Below are 17,245 nucleotides of genomic sequence, written 5' to 3' on the forward strand. Positions count from 1 at the left end.
TCAAGACCAGCCTGGGCTACATTGAGAGTTCAAGACCTGCTGTAGTTACATAAGACTGTCTCAAAAAAACAAAACAAAACAATAATAATAGTAATGATAATGTCAGTAACATTTCCATGTGTATTTTAACATGACTATATGTGCATAAATAACATACACTTTTGGCATATGTGAAACATTTGCATATGTGACACCATGCTGTTCTATTCTGAAGCTAAATTTAGAGTCAAACTGCTTGGGTTTCAGTTCGGTCTGCTAAGGATCTGTCTCTTTGCAGGGTGATGAAAATGTCTAAAATTATCCATGATAGTTTCACATTTCTTTGAATACACTAAATTCACTTTACAAGAGCAAATCATATAATATACAAATTATATCTTAACAAAAGTATTATAAAATAGATACAGGCGTTTAGATCCCCCAAACCCACATAAATGCTAGATGCATGGTGGCCCAGATGTAATTTCAGCCCCAGAAGGCAGAGATGGTATTCTCAGAGCATGCTGGCTAGTCTGACCATCCATATCAGTGAGCTCCAGGTTTGACTGAGAGCCCCTGCTTCAGTGAATTAGAGGAAGGGACATCAAGGATGATTCCTGCATCAACCTTAGGTCTTCACAAGCATGTGTACACATATGCACCCTCTTCCCAAAACAGGAATATGTGTAAATACACACACACACACACACACACACACACACACACACACACAAACATGCACACACACACATACCACTGAAAAGGGAAAGAATATATAGACACCAATGAAACTGGTATGTGAAAAAAATCCTAGTTGTGCAATGTGTAAGTCTTATGTCCTTGGTCTGAGTTTTGAAAAGCTTCCTTTGCCCCTAGGTTCCTTTGCCCCTATGTTCTTGACTATAAAATAAGACAATCACAGTACCTCTGTGGCATGTTTCTGATGCCAGTCAATGAGTAAAACACTTAGGACAAGGTGAGGGAGTAGGGTTGACACGACAGTGCTCAAGAAACAGGAACACTGAATATAGTTGCTGTCTTAGTTAGGGTTTCTATTGCTGTGAAGAAACACCATGGCCACAGCAACTCTTAAAAAGGAAAACATTTAATTGGGGCCGGTTGACAGGTTCAGAGGTTTAGTTCATTATCGTCATCGTGGGACACGGTGGCATGCAGGCAGCCATAGTGCTGGAGAAGGAGCTACATCTTGATCCACAGGCAGCAGAAAGTGAATTGAGTGTCACACTAAGCAAAGCTTGAGCAAAGGAGACCTCAAAGCCCACCCCTACAGTGACACACCTCCTCCAAGACCACGCCTACTCCAACAAAGCCACACCTCCTAATAGTGTCACTCCCTATGAGCTTATAGGGCCAGTTACATTCAAACCACCACAGTCGCATCGTGATTTAGGGTTTTCGCTGTACTGATTCAATGTCCCTGATGATATATCTGGACTACTTACCTCTAGTTGCTCAATAATATTCATTTACAAAGGGTCTTTGTCCCTTTTGCTATTGATGGACATTGTCTAGGTTTCTTTTTCTGCTGTGGTAAAAATACTCTTGACAAAAGCAACTTAGGGTGAGTTTTGTTTCTGGCTCATAGTTTAGAGGTACAGTCCATCATGGCAGTGAAGTCACAACAGCAGGAGTTTGAGATAGCATGGTCATTTGCATCCATAGCCAAGCAGCAAAGAACAGGTCTAATGAGATGGCTCATGTATCAGAGTGGCTTGTGGCCAAGCCCGACAGCCTGAGTTCAAGCCCCAGGAGTTAAATGGTAAAAGTGAGAACCAACTCAGAGAGAAATGACTCCTACAAATTGTCCTCTGACACGCGCTGTGGAGTGTATGCACACATGCATACAGGCATGTGAACACATACAAAATAAATAAAAATGTAATAATTTTTTTTACTAAAAAGAGGCAGAGGGGACTAGGGATATAGCTCAGCAGCATAGTGCTTACCTAACATGCACGAGGCCCCAGTTTTCGATCCTTGGCACTGAGAAAAATAAAAGGAGTTGAAGCAGACAGCAACAAATACCTGTTACTCAGCTCACTTTCTTCTTTTAATACAGTCCAGCCTAGAGAAATAGGTGACATTCACGGAGTCATGACGCAATCTATCTAATCCCTTAAGGACAGTCTCAGAGGCTAACCTTAATCCAGAGAGTCCCTTGCAGGTGTGCCTGGAGGCTTAACTCTTAGATGATTCTAGCTCCCATCAAGTTGACAACATTAGCCATCCCAGATAGTGGCCCATTAAAAATGTGTTGTTATAATACCAATAATATTGTTACTAAACACCATCAAATGCATACCCTTGGGCACCTGTATTTGTGGGGTATGTTTTGAGAGAAGTTCTCTTGTAGCTGACTCTGATCTGCCTCCATCTCTGATGTGTTGGGATTATGGGCATATGCCACCAGGGCTGGGGTGATATAGTAATGTATTTGGTTCACCTAAGTGAATCTGGAGACAGATAACATGAATCACACAAGTTTATACACCTGGAGACAAAGATTCAATAACAGATACTGACATGGAGGAATCAGTAAAATAGAAAAACCCAGAGGAGCGTGTTGTCATGGAAACGAAGAGAGAAACATGCCTTCTCAGTTTCGCAGTGGCCTCGTGAAGGCCCAGTCACACTGATGTGCTGTGACTACTCTCCTATTTATATTTACTTCGTTGCTTTTGTATTAAATCTCACACTTTGGGGACAAGTCAATAATGGCTCTTGCTGAACAAACCTGGCAAAATGAGTTTGATTCCAAGACCCCTCATGGTGGAAAGAGAGAACTGACCAAACAGTCATTTTCTGACCTCCACATGTGTGCTGTGGCACCCCGACCCCCACACATACATCATGCATGGCCATGAAAATAACAAGAAAATAGATTGGAGCTGGAGGATGGCCCAGTGGTTAAGAAACAATGACTGCTCTTCCAGGGGACCTGAGTTCGGTTCTTGGCATCCACATGGCAGCTCAGGACCATCTGTAACTCCAGTCCCAGGAGGATGCAATGTCTTCGTCTGACCTCTGTGAGAACCTGGCACACAAACGGTACATAGACACACATGCAGGCAAAACACTCATACACACAACAAAAATGAAAAAGAACTACACTTTTACGGATTTTCTCACAGATTTATCTTAATTCGCCAGTCTGATGATCTCCTTTGGCTAGACCCCTGCGAACGGATAAAACTGAAACTGTTAGGAGCTTGTGCTGTGAGTTAGTTGTAAATCGTCTTCTAGAAAGTCTTCTTCTGTCTGTACACTCACTTGAAAGTTAACTTTTTACTCGTGCCCTCATTAATGCTGGATATTTCTACTGACAATGAAAAGCTAGCATGGGTCAGATACTGCACACCACACCAACATTTTTTTTTTTTCAAATTTGAAAAGGAAGGGCAAATTTTTCTCAGTGCTGGGGATAGAGCACAGGGCTTTGTACATGCTAGGCAAGCACTCTACTACTGAGATCTACAGATCTGCCTCAAGCCCAGACCAATGTGTGTGTGTGTGTTCATTTGAGACATACACACATGCTCATTCATGGAGTTGTTTATAGAGGCTAGGAGCTGATGTTGGGATGTCATCCTCAATCAAACTCCATTATATTCCTTGAGACAGGGTCTCTCACTGAACCTGGAGCAGGCCAACTATTCTCCAGCATCCTCTTGTCTCCTTCTCATCCCCACAGCATTGGAGTTAGAGCCACTGCCATAGCTAACATCATCTGTAAACCTGACACAAACTGGGAAGAGGGACCTCAGCTGAAAAACTGCTCAGATCAGATCGCTCTCTGGCCATGTCTGTAAGGCATTTTCTTAATTTCTAATATATATATAGGCCTCAGCTGTATAAACATGTAGCTGGCCGGGTGGTGGTGGTGGTGGTGGTGGCGGCGGCGGCGGCGGCGGCGGCAGCGCACGCCTTTAATCCCAGCACTCGAAAGCCAGAGGCAGGCGGATCTCTGAGTTCGAGGCCAGCCTGGGCTACAAAGTGAGTCCCAGGAAAGGCGCAAAACTACACAGAGAAACCCTGTCTCGAAAAACCAAAACCAAACAAACAAACAAACAAAAAACCCAAAATGTAGCTGAAGATGGCCATAGTGGCACATGCCTTTACCAGTACTCCAGAGGCAGAGGCAAGCGCACCTCTATGAATTCAAGGTCAGCTTGGTCTGCAAAGTGAGTTCCAGGACAGCCCGGACTACAGAATGAGACAAAATTAAAAATACATAATTATTAAAGAATGGTATCTGAGTAAGTTAGAGGGAGTATGCTGGATATTTTTATGTCAACTTGACACAAGCTAAAGTCATCTCAAAGAAGGGAATCTCAATTAAGAAAATGCCTCCTAAGATTGGGCTGTAGGCAAGCTTGCAAGGCATTTTCTTATTAGTGATTGATGGGGAGGGTCCAGTCCATTGTGGATAGTGCCATTTCTGGGCTGGTGGTCCTGGGTTCTATAAGAAAGCAGGCTGAGCAAGCCATGAGGAACAAGCCAATAAGCAGCATCCCTCCATGGCCTCTGCATCAGCTCCTGACTCCACGTTCCTGCCCTGTTTGAGTTCCTGTCCTGACTTCCTTCAATGATGAGCAGTGATGTGGAAGTGTAAGCCAAATAAACCCTTTCCTCCCCAACTTGCTTTGGGTCATGGTGTTTCATCACAGCAGTAGTCATCCTAATTAAGACAGGGAGCAAGCCAGCAAGCAGCTTTTCCTTATGGGTTCTGTTCAGGTTCCTGACTTGGTTTCCCTCCATGATGGACTGCAACCTGTAAGAAAATAAACCCTTTCCTCTCCAAGTTGCTTTCAGTTACAGTGGTTGTCACAGCAACAGAAACGTAACAAGCGTGCCTGGCTTTTACATGGATGCTGGGGATGTGAACTTGGATTTTCAGGTTTGCACAGCACACACTTTATCCCTGGGCCCTCTCACCAGACTCTGAACCAATGTTTTTTAATGCCTACAGACTGTATCATTGTATGGATATTCATAATTTAGTCAGCTAAATATATTGTCTTTTTGGCTTTTAAATAAAAAAACAACTGAAGCCGGGCGGTGGTGGTGCACGCCTTTAATCCCAGCACTCGGGAGGCAGAGCCAGGCGGATCTCTGTGAGTTCGAGGCCAGCCTGGGCTACCAAGTGAGTTCCAGGAAAGGCTCAAAGCTACACAGAGAAACCCTGTCTCGAAAAACCAAAAAAAAAAAAAAAAACCACAATTGAGACAGTCTCATGTAGCCCAGGTTGCTCTTGAAACTTATGGTGTAGCCCAGGATGACCTTTAATGTGAGAAATCCATGGAGTCAGCTTAAAGGGTGAAGGGATTTATTGGGGTGGGGGGAACTCACTACAGCATGGGAGATTTATCATAGGGTCCTGGAAAGCTGAGGGACAGTCCAACACTGTTCTGTCCCCAGACAGTCCGTACCATCCAGGTCCACGAGCAGGAGAAGAGAAAGTCTAGTGCATCTCAGGTCTTAAGGGTAGCCCCGAGCCCAGGGACAGGTACTTCAAAGTCATAGGTAGGTAGGACAGTTACCTGCTACATCTCTAGCTTCGGTGCTTCAAGGTCATAGACAGAACAGTTATCCACTACAGGCCTTGAACTCCTAATCTTTCTGGTTGCCCCCTCAGATCCTGAGATCACAGGCCTGTGACACCATGCTACCTCACCCTTTCACTTTGGAAACATTCCTGAAAGGGGAATTGTTGAGTTATAAGTAGTAGCTTAAAAAAAAAAGCTGTGGATATTATTCAGTTAAATTACCCTCCAGAAAGGCTGCTGTCTTCCCACACATGAGAGAGACTGTCTGCATAAAACAGTATGACTCTGTATGGAACATATGTTAAAATAAAAATGTCAACTATACCAATTTTGCACACCACACTAAATTTGAGGTCCAAAATGAGATATTTATGCCAGTTGTTTTATCTACCTTGAGAGCTCCTGGGGATTATTTTCAACAGCACTGCATTGTCAATCAAAGCAGGGACGTTACCAGGGGACAAAGACAGTTAACCTTTTGGATGTTTATATGTGGTATATTTGTGGGTACATGTTCATGTGCATGCACACGTGGAGGCCATAGGTTGTCATAAGTGTTCCTTTAGTGATCACCATCTTATTTCTCTTTAAATTTGAGTGTGTGTGTGTGTGTGTGTGTGTGTGTGTGTGTGTGTGTGTCCACAGAGGCCAGAAGGGGGGTTTGGATCCCCTGGAGCTGGAGTTACAGGTGATTGTGAGCTGCTAGATATGGGTGCTGGAAATCAAACTCAGGTCCTCTGGAAGAACAAGTGCTTCCGATCACTGAGCCTTCTCTCCAGCCTTCTCCACCTTATTTTTTTGAGACAGGCTTTCTCGTTGAACCTGGAGCTCTCTGATTAGGCTAGACTAGCTGGTCAGACTAGGCTAGACACCTGTCTCTGCCCCCCACAAATTCTGGTAGAACATGCATGGCTGGACTCAGTGGCTTTTGTGTGGGAGCTGGGGATCTGAACTCAGGTCTTTGTTACCTCCTGAGCCCCAGGGTGGATTTTTGAGTCTGAACTTCAAGCCATGAGTCATCTAGGGTGGGTAGGTGGAGGTTACAAGGAAAAACAAAAACTAAAACAACTCTGGTTTGAAAACAATTGTAAAGTTGTCTCAAAAGCCAGAGAAATTTCCTTTTAATTAGATTCTCTTTGGAATCTGGCTGGCATTTCCCATTTTGCTATGGTCTTTGATGGATCAAAGCAAGTTCAGCTCTAGTTGAGCTAGCTCTTGTAAATGAGTTTATTTTTGTTTTGAAATAGGGTATCATTTAGTTCAACCTGGCCTCAAATTCACTATATACTAGACTCACACTCCTGATCCTCTTGCCTCTACCTCTCAAGTGCTCAAAAAAAAAAGGACTTAAAAGTACAAACCATTATGGTGGGTGGTATTTTCTTTTTAGATGAAAAGTTATTGTATATACAAAATATTATCACTTCTAAAATTAGACTCTTTAGGTGGCTGATTTCTCAAAATTAGCGTAACAAACGTAGACTCTGGAGAGATGGTTCAGCAGTTAAGAGCCCTTGCTGCCCTTGGAGAGGACCTCGGCTCAATTCACAGCACCCCATGGCAGATATCAACCCTCTGTAACTACAGCCCCAGGGGATCCAATGTCCTCTTCTGGCCTCTACAGGGACCAGGCACACACGAAGGCAAAATTAGTTTAGTCTACCAAAATCGATAAAATACTGCTTCTACTTCCCCAGTCCCTTTTGCCCCACCCTCTTGTTTCTTCCGGTCGGTTCCTTTTCTCTGTCCATTTACCCTGCTGTTTCCTCAACAACTCTTTTCACCTTCTCTTGGTCTCCTTTCTAGTTTGTTAGGCTTTACCCACAGGTAACTCCCACTTTGTGTCCATCTGCACCCGAATGAGAAACATGCGGTCTTTGTCTTTCCGAGTTTGGATCACCTCGCTCATTATACTTCCTAGATCGAAGCTGCAGGCGTGAGACTTGAGAGTTTATGATGTCTACAGGAATAATTTGGGAGGGGCCGAGGAGGACAAAGTACAGTCCACCTGAGTCAGGGAGAAACGGCTTCCTGCGCCAGTGCATTACCTGGCTAGCACAACCCTGCTTGTCACGCCCACTTGGGGGCGCGCCCGCACTGGATCAGCCAATCGTTTCCTTTCTGGAGAAAAGGGGCGGGACGAGGCTAGCCCGCCCCTGACAGAGGTTCCCCGGCTGTGGAGGCGTGACTTCCGTCTGACTGGGGTTACTTCCGGCTCGGGGGAAGCGATTGCGGCCGACAGCGTTATCGGAGACGCAGAGGGCGGCTGCTGTCCGCTCGCCGCGGCGATGCTGGGCGGCAGCTCCGGGGATGGCGAGCGCGACACCGACGACGATGCGGCGGGGGCCGTGGCCGCACCCCCTGCCATCGACTTCCCTGCAGAGGTCTCGGACCCCAAGTATGATGGTGAGACGGGCATGGCTCGCGCAGCCCCAGGGCTCGCTGTCCACCTGGGTTCCTCAGCGCTAGTGGTCCCCAAGAGCCACCTGAGGCCCCAGGCCGCCTCCGGGCTCGAACTCGGTCCAGAACTGTTGGGCACCGGAGGGCGGCGGGCGGGAGGGCGGGCCGTCAAGGGTTAGGTAAATATTTATTCCGAGAGCGGCTGCGATCGGCCCGCTTGTGAGCGTTTATATTCCTTGGCCTCGGTTCTGCACCACTTTCCAGAGGCCGCTTTTCACCTCCACGCCCTGGCTTGTTTTTCTTCATTCGCTGAGTGTAATCCTTGTTCACTGCTAGAATGAGACCTGCTTTGCGGGTATCGTAACTAATGATTACTCCTGTCGAGGCAGTGTGGGAACGCTCAAATTTCCTTGAGGCTTTTGATGCATGTAAATCAAATTATGTAACGTAAGGTGAGGGGTCTTAAAAACATCGATTCTATCTGGGTCAGAGTTCCAGTATTTTACTGAAAGTGCAGTTGGTTGCTACCAGTTGCTTTGGCAGTTTCAAAAATGAAATTGTGAATACATTGAGTCGTGGTGCACACTTGTAATCCAAGCACTTGGAAAGTGGAGGCAGGAGGATCAGGAGTTGAAGGCCAGCCTGAGCTTCTTGAGTTCCAGACCAGTTTGAAGTATGTAAGACTGTGTCCCTACATAACAACAACAACAAAAGAATGATTGCTGAAGGTCAATGACAGAGGGGTGTTTTAGGATGAGTGAGATTCTGGCTTCATCTTCCAGCATTTGAGGAGGTTTTAGCTGTATACTGTCCCATAGAATAATTACAAAGATTAGCATATGCGACTGAAGCTTGAAATAAGTATATTGTAGTGGAGTTAGAGGTGTAAACCAAATTTAGTGTTTGCCTTTTTCATCCTTAAAAACTTCCTGTAATAGTTGACCACAATGAGAAACAAAAACAGACCATGGTGGTAACTCAAGTAGGCTTTATAGAGGACAGTTTGTAAGATAACTTTTTAAATGGATGTGCAGATTTCCCCACACAACAAGTGGTATGTTATTGTAACTCAGGAGCAAAGAAAGTATATGTCATAGGAAAGGGCTCGGCTGTAAACATGCAAGTCCATCTTTTCTGTGACATGGTGATAAGAGTTTCTGCAAACCAAAGATTATTCTGGAAGGGAGTGATCCTGGGCAAGGTCTGAAACTTTCTTTTTCTCCTCCTGTTAGTAATACTGCCCTGCTTACATATTGATGTTTCTATTAAAGAAACTTAGAATGCCCAGACACAGTTAGTTTCTTTTTAAATATATAAAGGTCTGTGGAACATGCAGTATCACTTTTAATAGGAGTAAGGCCAGTAGTTAAATGACATTTCACAGGTAGTCTGAACGATTTGAAGAGCTCACTCTGCCAGTTAATGGGAGAGTCAGAAATTCAAAACCCCGATGTAACTTTAGCAGTTCATTGAAGAAATTCTCGAGTCAAACGTCAATCTCGGACCTAGTTCCTTTAGGTGTTTTCTATGGGACAGCACTGTGTGAGTCTGTTCTCTAAGTCACTCATTTTCTCTGGGGCATCACCAGTTTTTCACACACACACACACACACCCCACACTTTTTTTTAGAAAACTGGGGATTGGATGTAGAGTCTTGAACAAGCTAGTCAAGTGCTCTACCACTGAGCTGCTCTCCCAGCCCTCTGTGGGTAAGCTGCATGTTGACTTCACTTTGAAGCCCGGTCTGGGCTTGCATTGAGCAGCTGGCATTAAAGGACCATGCCCCCAGGCCTGGCCTTGCTCTTAGCGCTGGGCTGTGTGGAGCATATTTTCCCGAGATTGACTCTAGTTATCTGTGCCTTGATTGTTTACCGACATCCTGCTTGGCAAACGCCTAGCACTCTTAATTCCGCTTGCACCTGCATCTGACTTCTTACTGCTTTTGAGAACTTGGAGTCATGTTCCATTTTAGTTATGTGTCCTCGTCTACTGGGACTGAGACCAGGAAGTTGGACCTTTTCAGCCATTCTTTTTCATCTAATTTGTCTGTCGTCTATTGGCCTTTTAAAAATGGTTTTTAACTGTGTATATGTGTGTGGGTATGTGTGGGTATGTGCATGTGGTGCAGATGCCTGCAGAGGCCAGAGGCATGTGATCCTCCTGCTGCTGGCCTTAGAGGCGGGTCTAAGTCTCCTGATGTGGGTACTGGGAACCAAAGCAGGGTCCTTTTGTTCTTAACTGCCGAGCCCCCTTACTAGCCTGTACTGGCCTTTTAAAGGTTGCCATTTTCTTAAAGTATCTTCTAGTATTTTATTAGCATTAGGGTTTCATGTATCCCAAGCTAGCCTCCAACTTGTTACATAGTCAAAGATAACCTTAAACTTTATGATCCTCTTGCCTCTACCTCCCTGTTGTGGGAATCACAGGCACTTAAGTGTGACTGCCTGGTTTTATGTGGTGCTGGGGGTTGAACCCAGGGCTCCGTGTATGCTAGGGAGCACTCTATCAACTAAGCCAGAACCTCAGCCATTTTTAAGTTGTTTGTGTATTTTTTTTGTTTGTTTTTTAGATTTTCAAGACAGGGTTTCTCCGTGTGGACCTGGCAGTCTTGGAACTCACTTTGTAGACCAGACTGGCCTCAAACTCAGAGATCCACCTGCCTCTGCCTCCGAATTGCTGGGATTAAAGATGTACACCACCACCACCAGGCCTCTTTAAATTTTTAAAAATTGATTTGGTTATTTTTTTTTCATATTCAAAAGTAGAATTGTTATATAGGCTGGTTGTGTAGCTCAGTGGTTAGAGCACATAACTATCATGTTTGTAGCGCTAGAGTTAATTACTCATCCCCATCCCACCCCAAAAAAAGACCCCCCCCCAAAAAAAAAAAACTTTTCTCCTTGCAGAAAAGAGGAAATAAGTATAAAGAAGTCTGAAGGTCATGGTGGCACTAACCTGTCATCTGGCCTTGGAGACAGAGGCAGGAGGACTGCTCTAAGTTTGAGGCCACCCTGGTCCTCCATCTTTCAGCTTCAACTCAAATTCACCTCCAGAAAAATCTTACCTCTTTTTGTTGTTGTTGTTTAAATGTCTATATGTATGTGGTTTGTATGTTTGTGTATTCTTGTTCAAATGTGTGTGGGTACAGGTGTCTTCCCCACTGTGCTCCACACTTCACTGAAGTGTAGTCTCTCACTGAACCTGGAACTTGCAAATTTGGGTAGTCTAGCTAGCTAGCTTTCCACAGGATCCCCTATATCCTATCAGACACACTGGGATTACAGGGGGGTGTTGCTACACCCCCTTGACTTTAATGTGGGTGCTGGGGATCCAGACTCTGGTCCTGATGCTCACACATATCCACCAAGCCATCTCCCCAGCCCCATACAACCTTTCTTAACCCTACTCACCATAACTACTCTTTGACTCCATTATTTCCCTTGAGTCACTTCATTTGTGTTGTCTTAATGAAAACTTGCTGTCCTGTCATTATGAGACACACTCACCAGTAATGTTTTTCCCTTTTCTTAATTTTAGAGTCGGATGTCCCAGCAGAACTCCAGGTGTTAAAAGAACCCCTGCAGCAGCCCACGTTCCCCTTCGTAGTGGCAAACCAGCTACTGCTTGTCTCCTTGCTGGAACACTTGAGCCATGTGCATGAGCCAAACCCCCTTCATTCAAAACAGGTGTTTAAATGTGAGTAAACTAAATGGGTATTGTTAAGTAAAGCTTATAAAAAATACTGCCGTTAATGCTGTGTTTCTGAGACTCAGCTGGTGTATAAAAATTGGGTGCAAAATGCATGTGAATGATTTCCCATTCCTTAAATTCATTGCAACTTTCCTTTGTGTAATTCCTTGTAAATATAAAATTGCATGTGATCCAATAAATTAAAAATTGTTTTGCAGCAACAATATGATATTCATTTAATCCTTGAGGATCTTTTAGGCTCTGGTTGTTGAGCAGCTAAACCTCATTCTTTTTTTACTTTTTTGGAAGTACTGAGGATTACACCTGGGCCTTCACTAGTGTTAGGAAAGCATCGGTACACGTCTCTAGACCTGACCCAGGCTTTTTGTTTTTGATCGTTTTTTTGAGGTTGTTCATGTAAGTCCAGGCTACCCTCAGACTCTGTGTATCAGAGGCTAATCTTGAAGTCCTCCCGCCTCCACCTCCCAAGTACAGACAGTGTGCTACCACAGCCACTTACGTAGTGATCCCACCCAGGGCTTTGTGTATGCAGGACAGACGTTCTGCCGATGTCCCCAGACACCGCCTCAGTCCTGCCCGGAGGCCTGCAGGGGCTCTATACCATGTTGTTGAAAATGTTGAGTTTTGTCTTCCCTGTCTTAGGATATTTGTATTTTAGAAACGTGAGCCCCAAAGTTTGAGAATTACATGTTTTGATTCTGGTTTGTCCTTTTGACTGAGACTAGCTTCTTTCCCTTCAGCTGTAGACTCAGGACCCTTCTGCTGAGAAATCATTCCCAAGTCTTAGAAAATGGCATGTTTTAGTTATAGTTAAGTGTATAATGCCGTTTAAATAAACCTGGTGGACATGAAGAGTGGGTAAAATATTGGTTCTGTTAGCAAATCGTTCCTAGTGTGTGGGTGTATGTTGTGTGTATGTGAGTGCAGGTAACAAGCGTTACTGCATCCGTGTGGAGGTGAGAGGGCGGCTTTCAGCAGCTGGGTCTTTCCTCCCACTGTGCCTCCAGGGATCAGACTGCGGGTGACAGGTTTGCATGGGCCGAGCCTTCCTGTCAGTGTCTTTTATCCTGAATAAAGACATCTCATAGCGTGGATTGTAAGCAGTGTTGTGTTGGAGGATGAGGCTTACAAAGGGAAGCCCCCGGGTTCCAGAGTGCTGCACTGCTGTATGAGGCTCATGGCTTTGAAAAGTTAGAATCTTACTTATAAAAAGCAAATCTGTGCCCAGGTCGTTTTTGCTGTTTTTCTACTCTACACTGGGGATCACACTCAGGGTCCTGTGCATTCAAAGTTTAATGCTGCTGTACTACTTACTACACCCCCAGCCTGACGTTAGAGTAGTTTTGAATGCCATAAATTGAGCCTTTTTAGATGACTGAACTTTAAAACATGTATATTTTAACTAGGTGTGGTGGTATATACCTGTAATCCCAGCATTTGGGAGACAGAGCAGGAGAGTTATGAGTTAAAGGTTCAAGACTACCCTTCACTATATAACAAGTTTGAGGCCAGCCTGAGCCTGACACTGTCTCACTGGGGAGGGATGCTATTTAACTTAATAATAAAAAAAGACCCTGGTTTAATTTAGTGGTATGCTTGCTAGTTTGCAGAATTTCCCAGGCAACTGTTTTTGATGAGGTTCGGTTCACTGAAGGAAGATCTCTCCAGTTATCTGTATTCCCTTTGGTTTGCTTTCTTCTGGTGGTGCTGGGCATCAGACCCAGGCTTCATACTTGTCAGGCTTTGCTGCTGAGCTGCATCCTCAGCCATACCTGTTTCTCTCTGTCTCCTCTTCCTCTTCCGTCTCCTTCCTCCCTCTCCTCTCTATCTCCTGTCTACTGCCTGTCTTTTCCCTGTCTCCTCTCTCTCTGCTCTCATCCTGTCCCCTCTTCTCTTTTCCCTCGCCTTTCTCCCTGCCCCGTCCTCCCTCTTCTTTCTTTCCTTTAAAAGTAAAATCACTTTATGTGTGTAGGGTTTGCCCGCATGTGTGTCTGTGCAGCATGTGCTCTGGTGCTTGCCAGGGCCAGAGGGAGGTTGCAGCGCCTGGAATTACGGAGAGTTGGTGAGCCTCCTTTCTTCTCTGTGCCCCCCTGTCTTCTCCCTTTCTCTCGTTTTCTCCCTCTTCCCCTGTTCTCTTTCCAGCTTGACTTTTTCCCCCCTCTCCCTCCTCTTCCATTTCTGGTGTGGTGTGAGCCACCACACTTGGCTCTGTCCATATTTCTTTATGTGTAAATTAAGGACGTTTTTACAGAAGCAACTTTTTCTTAGGTATGTGGTGCACAGTCTGTATGTTCATCTACTGTGTTTCCCTCCCTTTTTGAGACAAGGTCTCATTTAGGCTAGCCTCATGCAGGCTAGCCTCAGACTTGCTGGATAGTTGATAGTCATCTATCAACTTTGTACTGAAGATTCTTCTTTCTTAGCAGCCTGCATGCTGGGGTTCCAGGTTTGCTCACCTTGCCCTGCCTGCGGTCAAGTTTTCTAATAATAGCTTATCGTATTTTTTATAGTACTCTGCCAGACTTTTATCAAGATGGGGCTGCTGTCTTCGTTTACCTGCAGCGATGAGTTTAGCTCCCTGAGACTGCACCACAACAGAGCCATCACTCACTTAATGAGGTCGGCCAAAGAAAGAGTGCGTCAGGTAAGCCCTCCCACCGGCACTTTGTGTATGACAAGTCAATTTGAATCTTAGAAGGACCATGTGTGGGGGCTGAAGAAATAGCTCTGCAGTTAAGAGGGCTTGCACAGGGCCCAAGTTTGGTTTCTAGCACCTACATGGTGGCTCACAACCATTGATAACTCTGTGGAGTGACCTCTATGGGCACCAGCCACCTAATGAGCTAAGTACATGTAGGCAAAAACACTCATATGCATAAAATACATTTAAAAAAAGGAAGAAAGTGTTTTGCTGGGTGTGTGGCTCACTGGCAGGGCATTTGCCTAGTGTGCCTAGTGTTGTGTGTTGTATCCCTAGGGCTAAAAAAAAAAAAAAGTAGAAAGAGAACCATCTATCTATCCATCCATCCATCCATCCATCCATGGAGGGGGTGTTCAAGACAGGGTTTCTCTCTATAGTCTTGGCTGTCCTGAAACTCGCTCACTCTGTGGACTAGGCTGGCCTCAAAGTCTCAGAGATCCTCCTGACTCTGCCTCTTAAGTGCTGGGATTAAAGGCGTGCCACCACTGCCCAGTGAGAACTGTATTTTTATTTATTTATTTTATTTTATTTTTTATTTATTTTTTTTTTTGGTTTTTTGAGACAGGGTTTCTCTGTGTAGCTTTGCGCCTTTCCTGGAACTCGCTTTGGAGACCAGGCTGGCCTCGAACTCACAGAGATCCGCCTGGCTCTGCCTCCCGAGTGCTGGGATTAAAGGCGTGCGCCACCACCGCCCGGCGAGAACTGTATTTTTAAAGCATTATTTAATTTTAATTATATGAGTGGTTCTTAAAAATAGAAACTTGGACAAGTTGAAAATATTAGTTGGTATTATTAACATACTGTTTTATGGGAGCTGGGGGAAAAATGGAAGAAAATAGCCAAAAATCAAACCCTCTTGAAGCTCATGTTCTAATGCAGGGGGCAGTAACAATAGGGAAAGTTAGAACGAATGTGGATGGCATAGGTAGTGGAGGGGATTAGAGAGTGCTGGGAGGGGCATGTGACTTCCAGGTACAGTGGCCATGGCAGGCCTCACTGGGAAAGTGGTCAAGTCCAGAGCTTCGAGACAGTTAGCTGCAGGTGCGTGAAGGTGGAGTATTCCAGGCACAGCCAAGTATTCGCAAATGCCCTTTGCTGAGTACATGCTGGTGGTCATATGCTGCTCATTTCTGCAAGGCTGCCTTGCATCTAGGCAGAGCAGAGAAAAGGGAGGAGTGGAAGAGAGAGTGGGGAGGGCCCTCACGGGGGTGTGGGATCGTTTCCTCCTCTCTCCTTCCTTACTGAATTCACTACGAGGGGCATCAGGCTGGGCAGTAACAACAGTACTATTGCCTGCTGCTGTTTTCTTCTTTACTTTTTTTTTTTTTTTTTTTTGACAGACTCTCACACTGTAGCCCAGACAGTTCTAGAACTCGATGTAGCCCGTGCTGGCCTCAAACTCTTCATACTTCTGCTCCAAGCCTCCTAAGTGATGGGTTTACGAGTCATCACAGCCAGCGTGGAATAGGATTTTGAGACCATTTTATAAACTTGGTTTTACACAGAGTGGACACAGGAAACATTGCAGGATTTTAAGCATAAGAACATTTTCACATGTTCATGTCTGGTACTGTGCTGGAAATAGATGGAGAGGTTCAAGATGCAGGGAGACAGGTGCAAGGATATGGGCAAGAAGATGGTGTGCCTCCAAATAGGGTGGTAGCAGTGGAGATGGGAGTAGCTAGTTTCTACACAGATTCTTGAAGTGAAGTTAGTTTTTGCTTATGGAGCTCCTTGCAAAAAAATTCTCAACTCTGAAATATTTTTAATCACAAACTATTAAGTAATATTAAAATGTTGTTTCTAAGATGGATATGTGGCTCAGTCCTATAAGCCAAGCACTCAGGCCGAGTCAAGAGGATTGCTGCAAGTTTGAGACTAGCTTGGTTTACATGGTGACTTCAGGTTAGTCAAGGCTACATCAATACCCTGTATCAAAAACAACAACAAAAGGCTATTTTTATCCTTGTGTGATGGCTCATGTTTGTAATTCAAGTACCCAGCAGACTGAGGCAGGAGGATTATGAGTCCAAAGCCAAATTTTGCTATATAGTAAACCTGTTTCACAAAAAAGCGCTAGTAAATAGTAAAATGCTAGACTGTGGTCTTGTTTTAGGTATGTGAGCATTTGGATTATTGTGATGTTGAATTTGATTCCTTGTTTGTCAGATGTTTCAAGTGGTTCTTAAAGATAATTTTTTTGGTTTTAGGATCCTTGTGAAGATAATTCTTACATGCAGAAAATCAGGTATGTATCTAACACTTTTCCACTGACTAAACTAAATTAAAAGAAATCAAAATTATTTTTATAAATATTGTTTCTTGCTGGGCAATGGTAGCACACGCCTTTAATCCCATTACTCAGGCAGAAGCAGATGAATATCTGAGTTCGAGGCCAGCCTGGTCTACAGAGTGAGTTCCAGGACAGCCATGGCCACACAGAGAAACCATGTCTACAAAAGCAAAAACAAAACCAACCGAACAAAAAATTATTTCTTTATTCTTTGTTTTTTGAGACATATTCTGGGTGTATAGCCTAGTTTGGCCTGGAAGTTCACACTCATCCCCCTGCCACTCTGTCCAGAGCACTGGCTTACAGCGTGCCTGTCTGCTCTTGGGAAGTGTAGAACTTTGTGGCCAGCTCTTTGCACTGCTCTGAGAGTGCCTTGGCTTCTCATTCCCTTGTCGGTGACCTCCTGTCCCCACTGAGTGTGGATTCTGTCAGCTAGCCTTTGCCCTTCCCCTTTTTGTTTTTGTTTCTTTGAGACAGGGTCTCATGTAGCTCAGCTGGTCTCATTTTTGCTTTGTAGCTGAGACTGACCTTAAATTCTTGATCCTCCTGCCTCCACTTCCTAACTAAGTGCTGAGATTGCAGGCATAAAGCCGC

General features: G+C 44.7%; 1 protein-coding gene across 2 annotated transcripts in view; it reads left to right on the top strand.

The window, feature by feature from the left end:
- Positions 1-7,753: 7,753 nt before the first annotated feature.
- The window catches only part of Eif2ak1 (eukaryotic translation initiation factor 2 alpha kinase 1), a 36,495-nt gene continuing 27,003 nt past the window's right edge, over positions 7,754-17,245 (top strand). The window contains exons 1-4 of one of the 2 annotated variants that reach the window (XM_052754390.1): positions 7,754-7,952; positions 11,484-11,642; positions 14,168-14,301; positions 16,569-16,606. In XM_052754390.1, coding sequence (XP_052610350.1) covers positions 7,835-7,952; positions 11,484-11,642; positions 14,168-14,301; positions 16,569-16,606 — 449 coding nt within the window. In that variant the 5' untranslated portion in view covers positions 7,754-7,834. The remainder of the gene's footprint in view (positions 7,953-11,483; positions 11,643-14,167; positions 14,302-16,568; positions 16,607-17,245) is intronic. The other variant, XM_052754391.1, reaches the window with a different exon arrangement.

Source organism: Peromyscus californicus, unplaced genomic scaffold (genome assembly GCF_007827085.1).
Source record: "Peromyscus californicus insignis strain IS unplaced genomic scaffold, ASM782708v3 Scaffold_2__1_contigs__length_46816999, whole genome shotgun sequence".
Classification (NCBI taxonomy): Eukaryota; Metazoa; Chordata; class Mammalia; order Rodentia; family Cricetidae; genus Peromyscus; species Peromyscus californicus.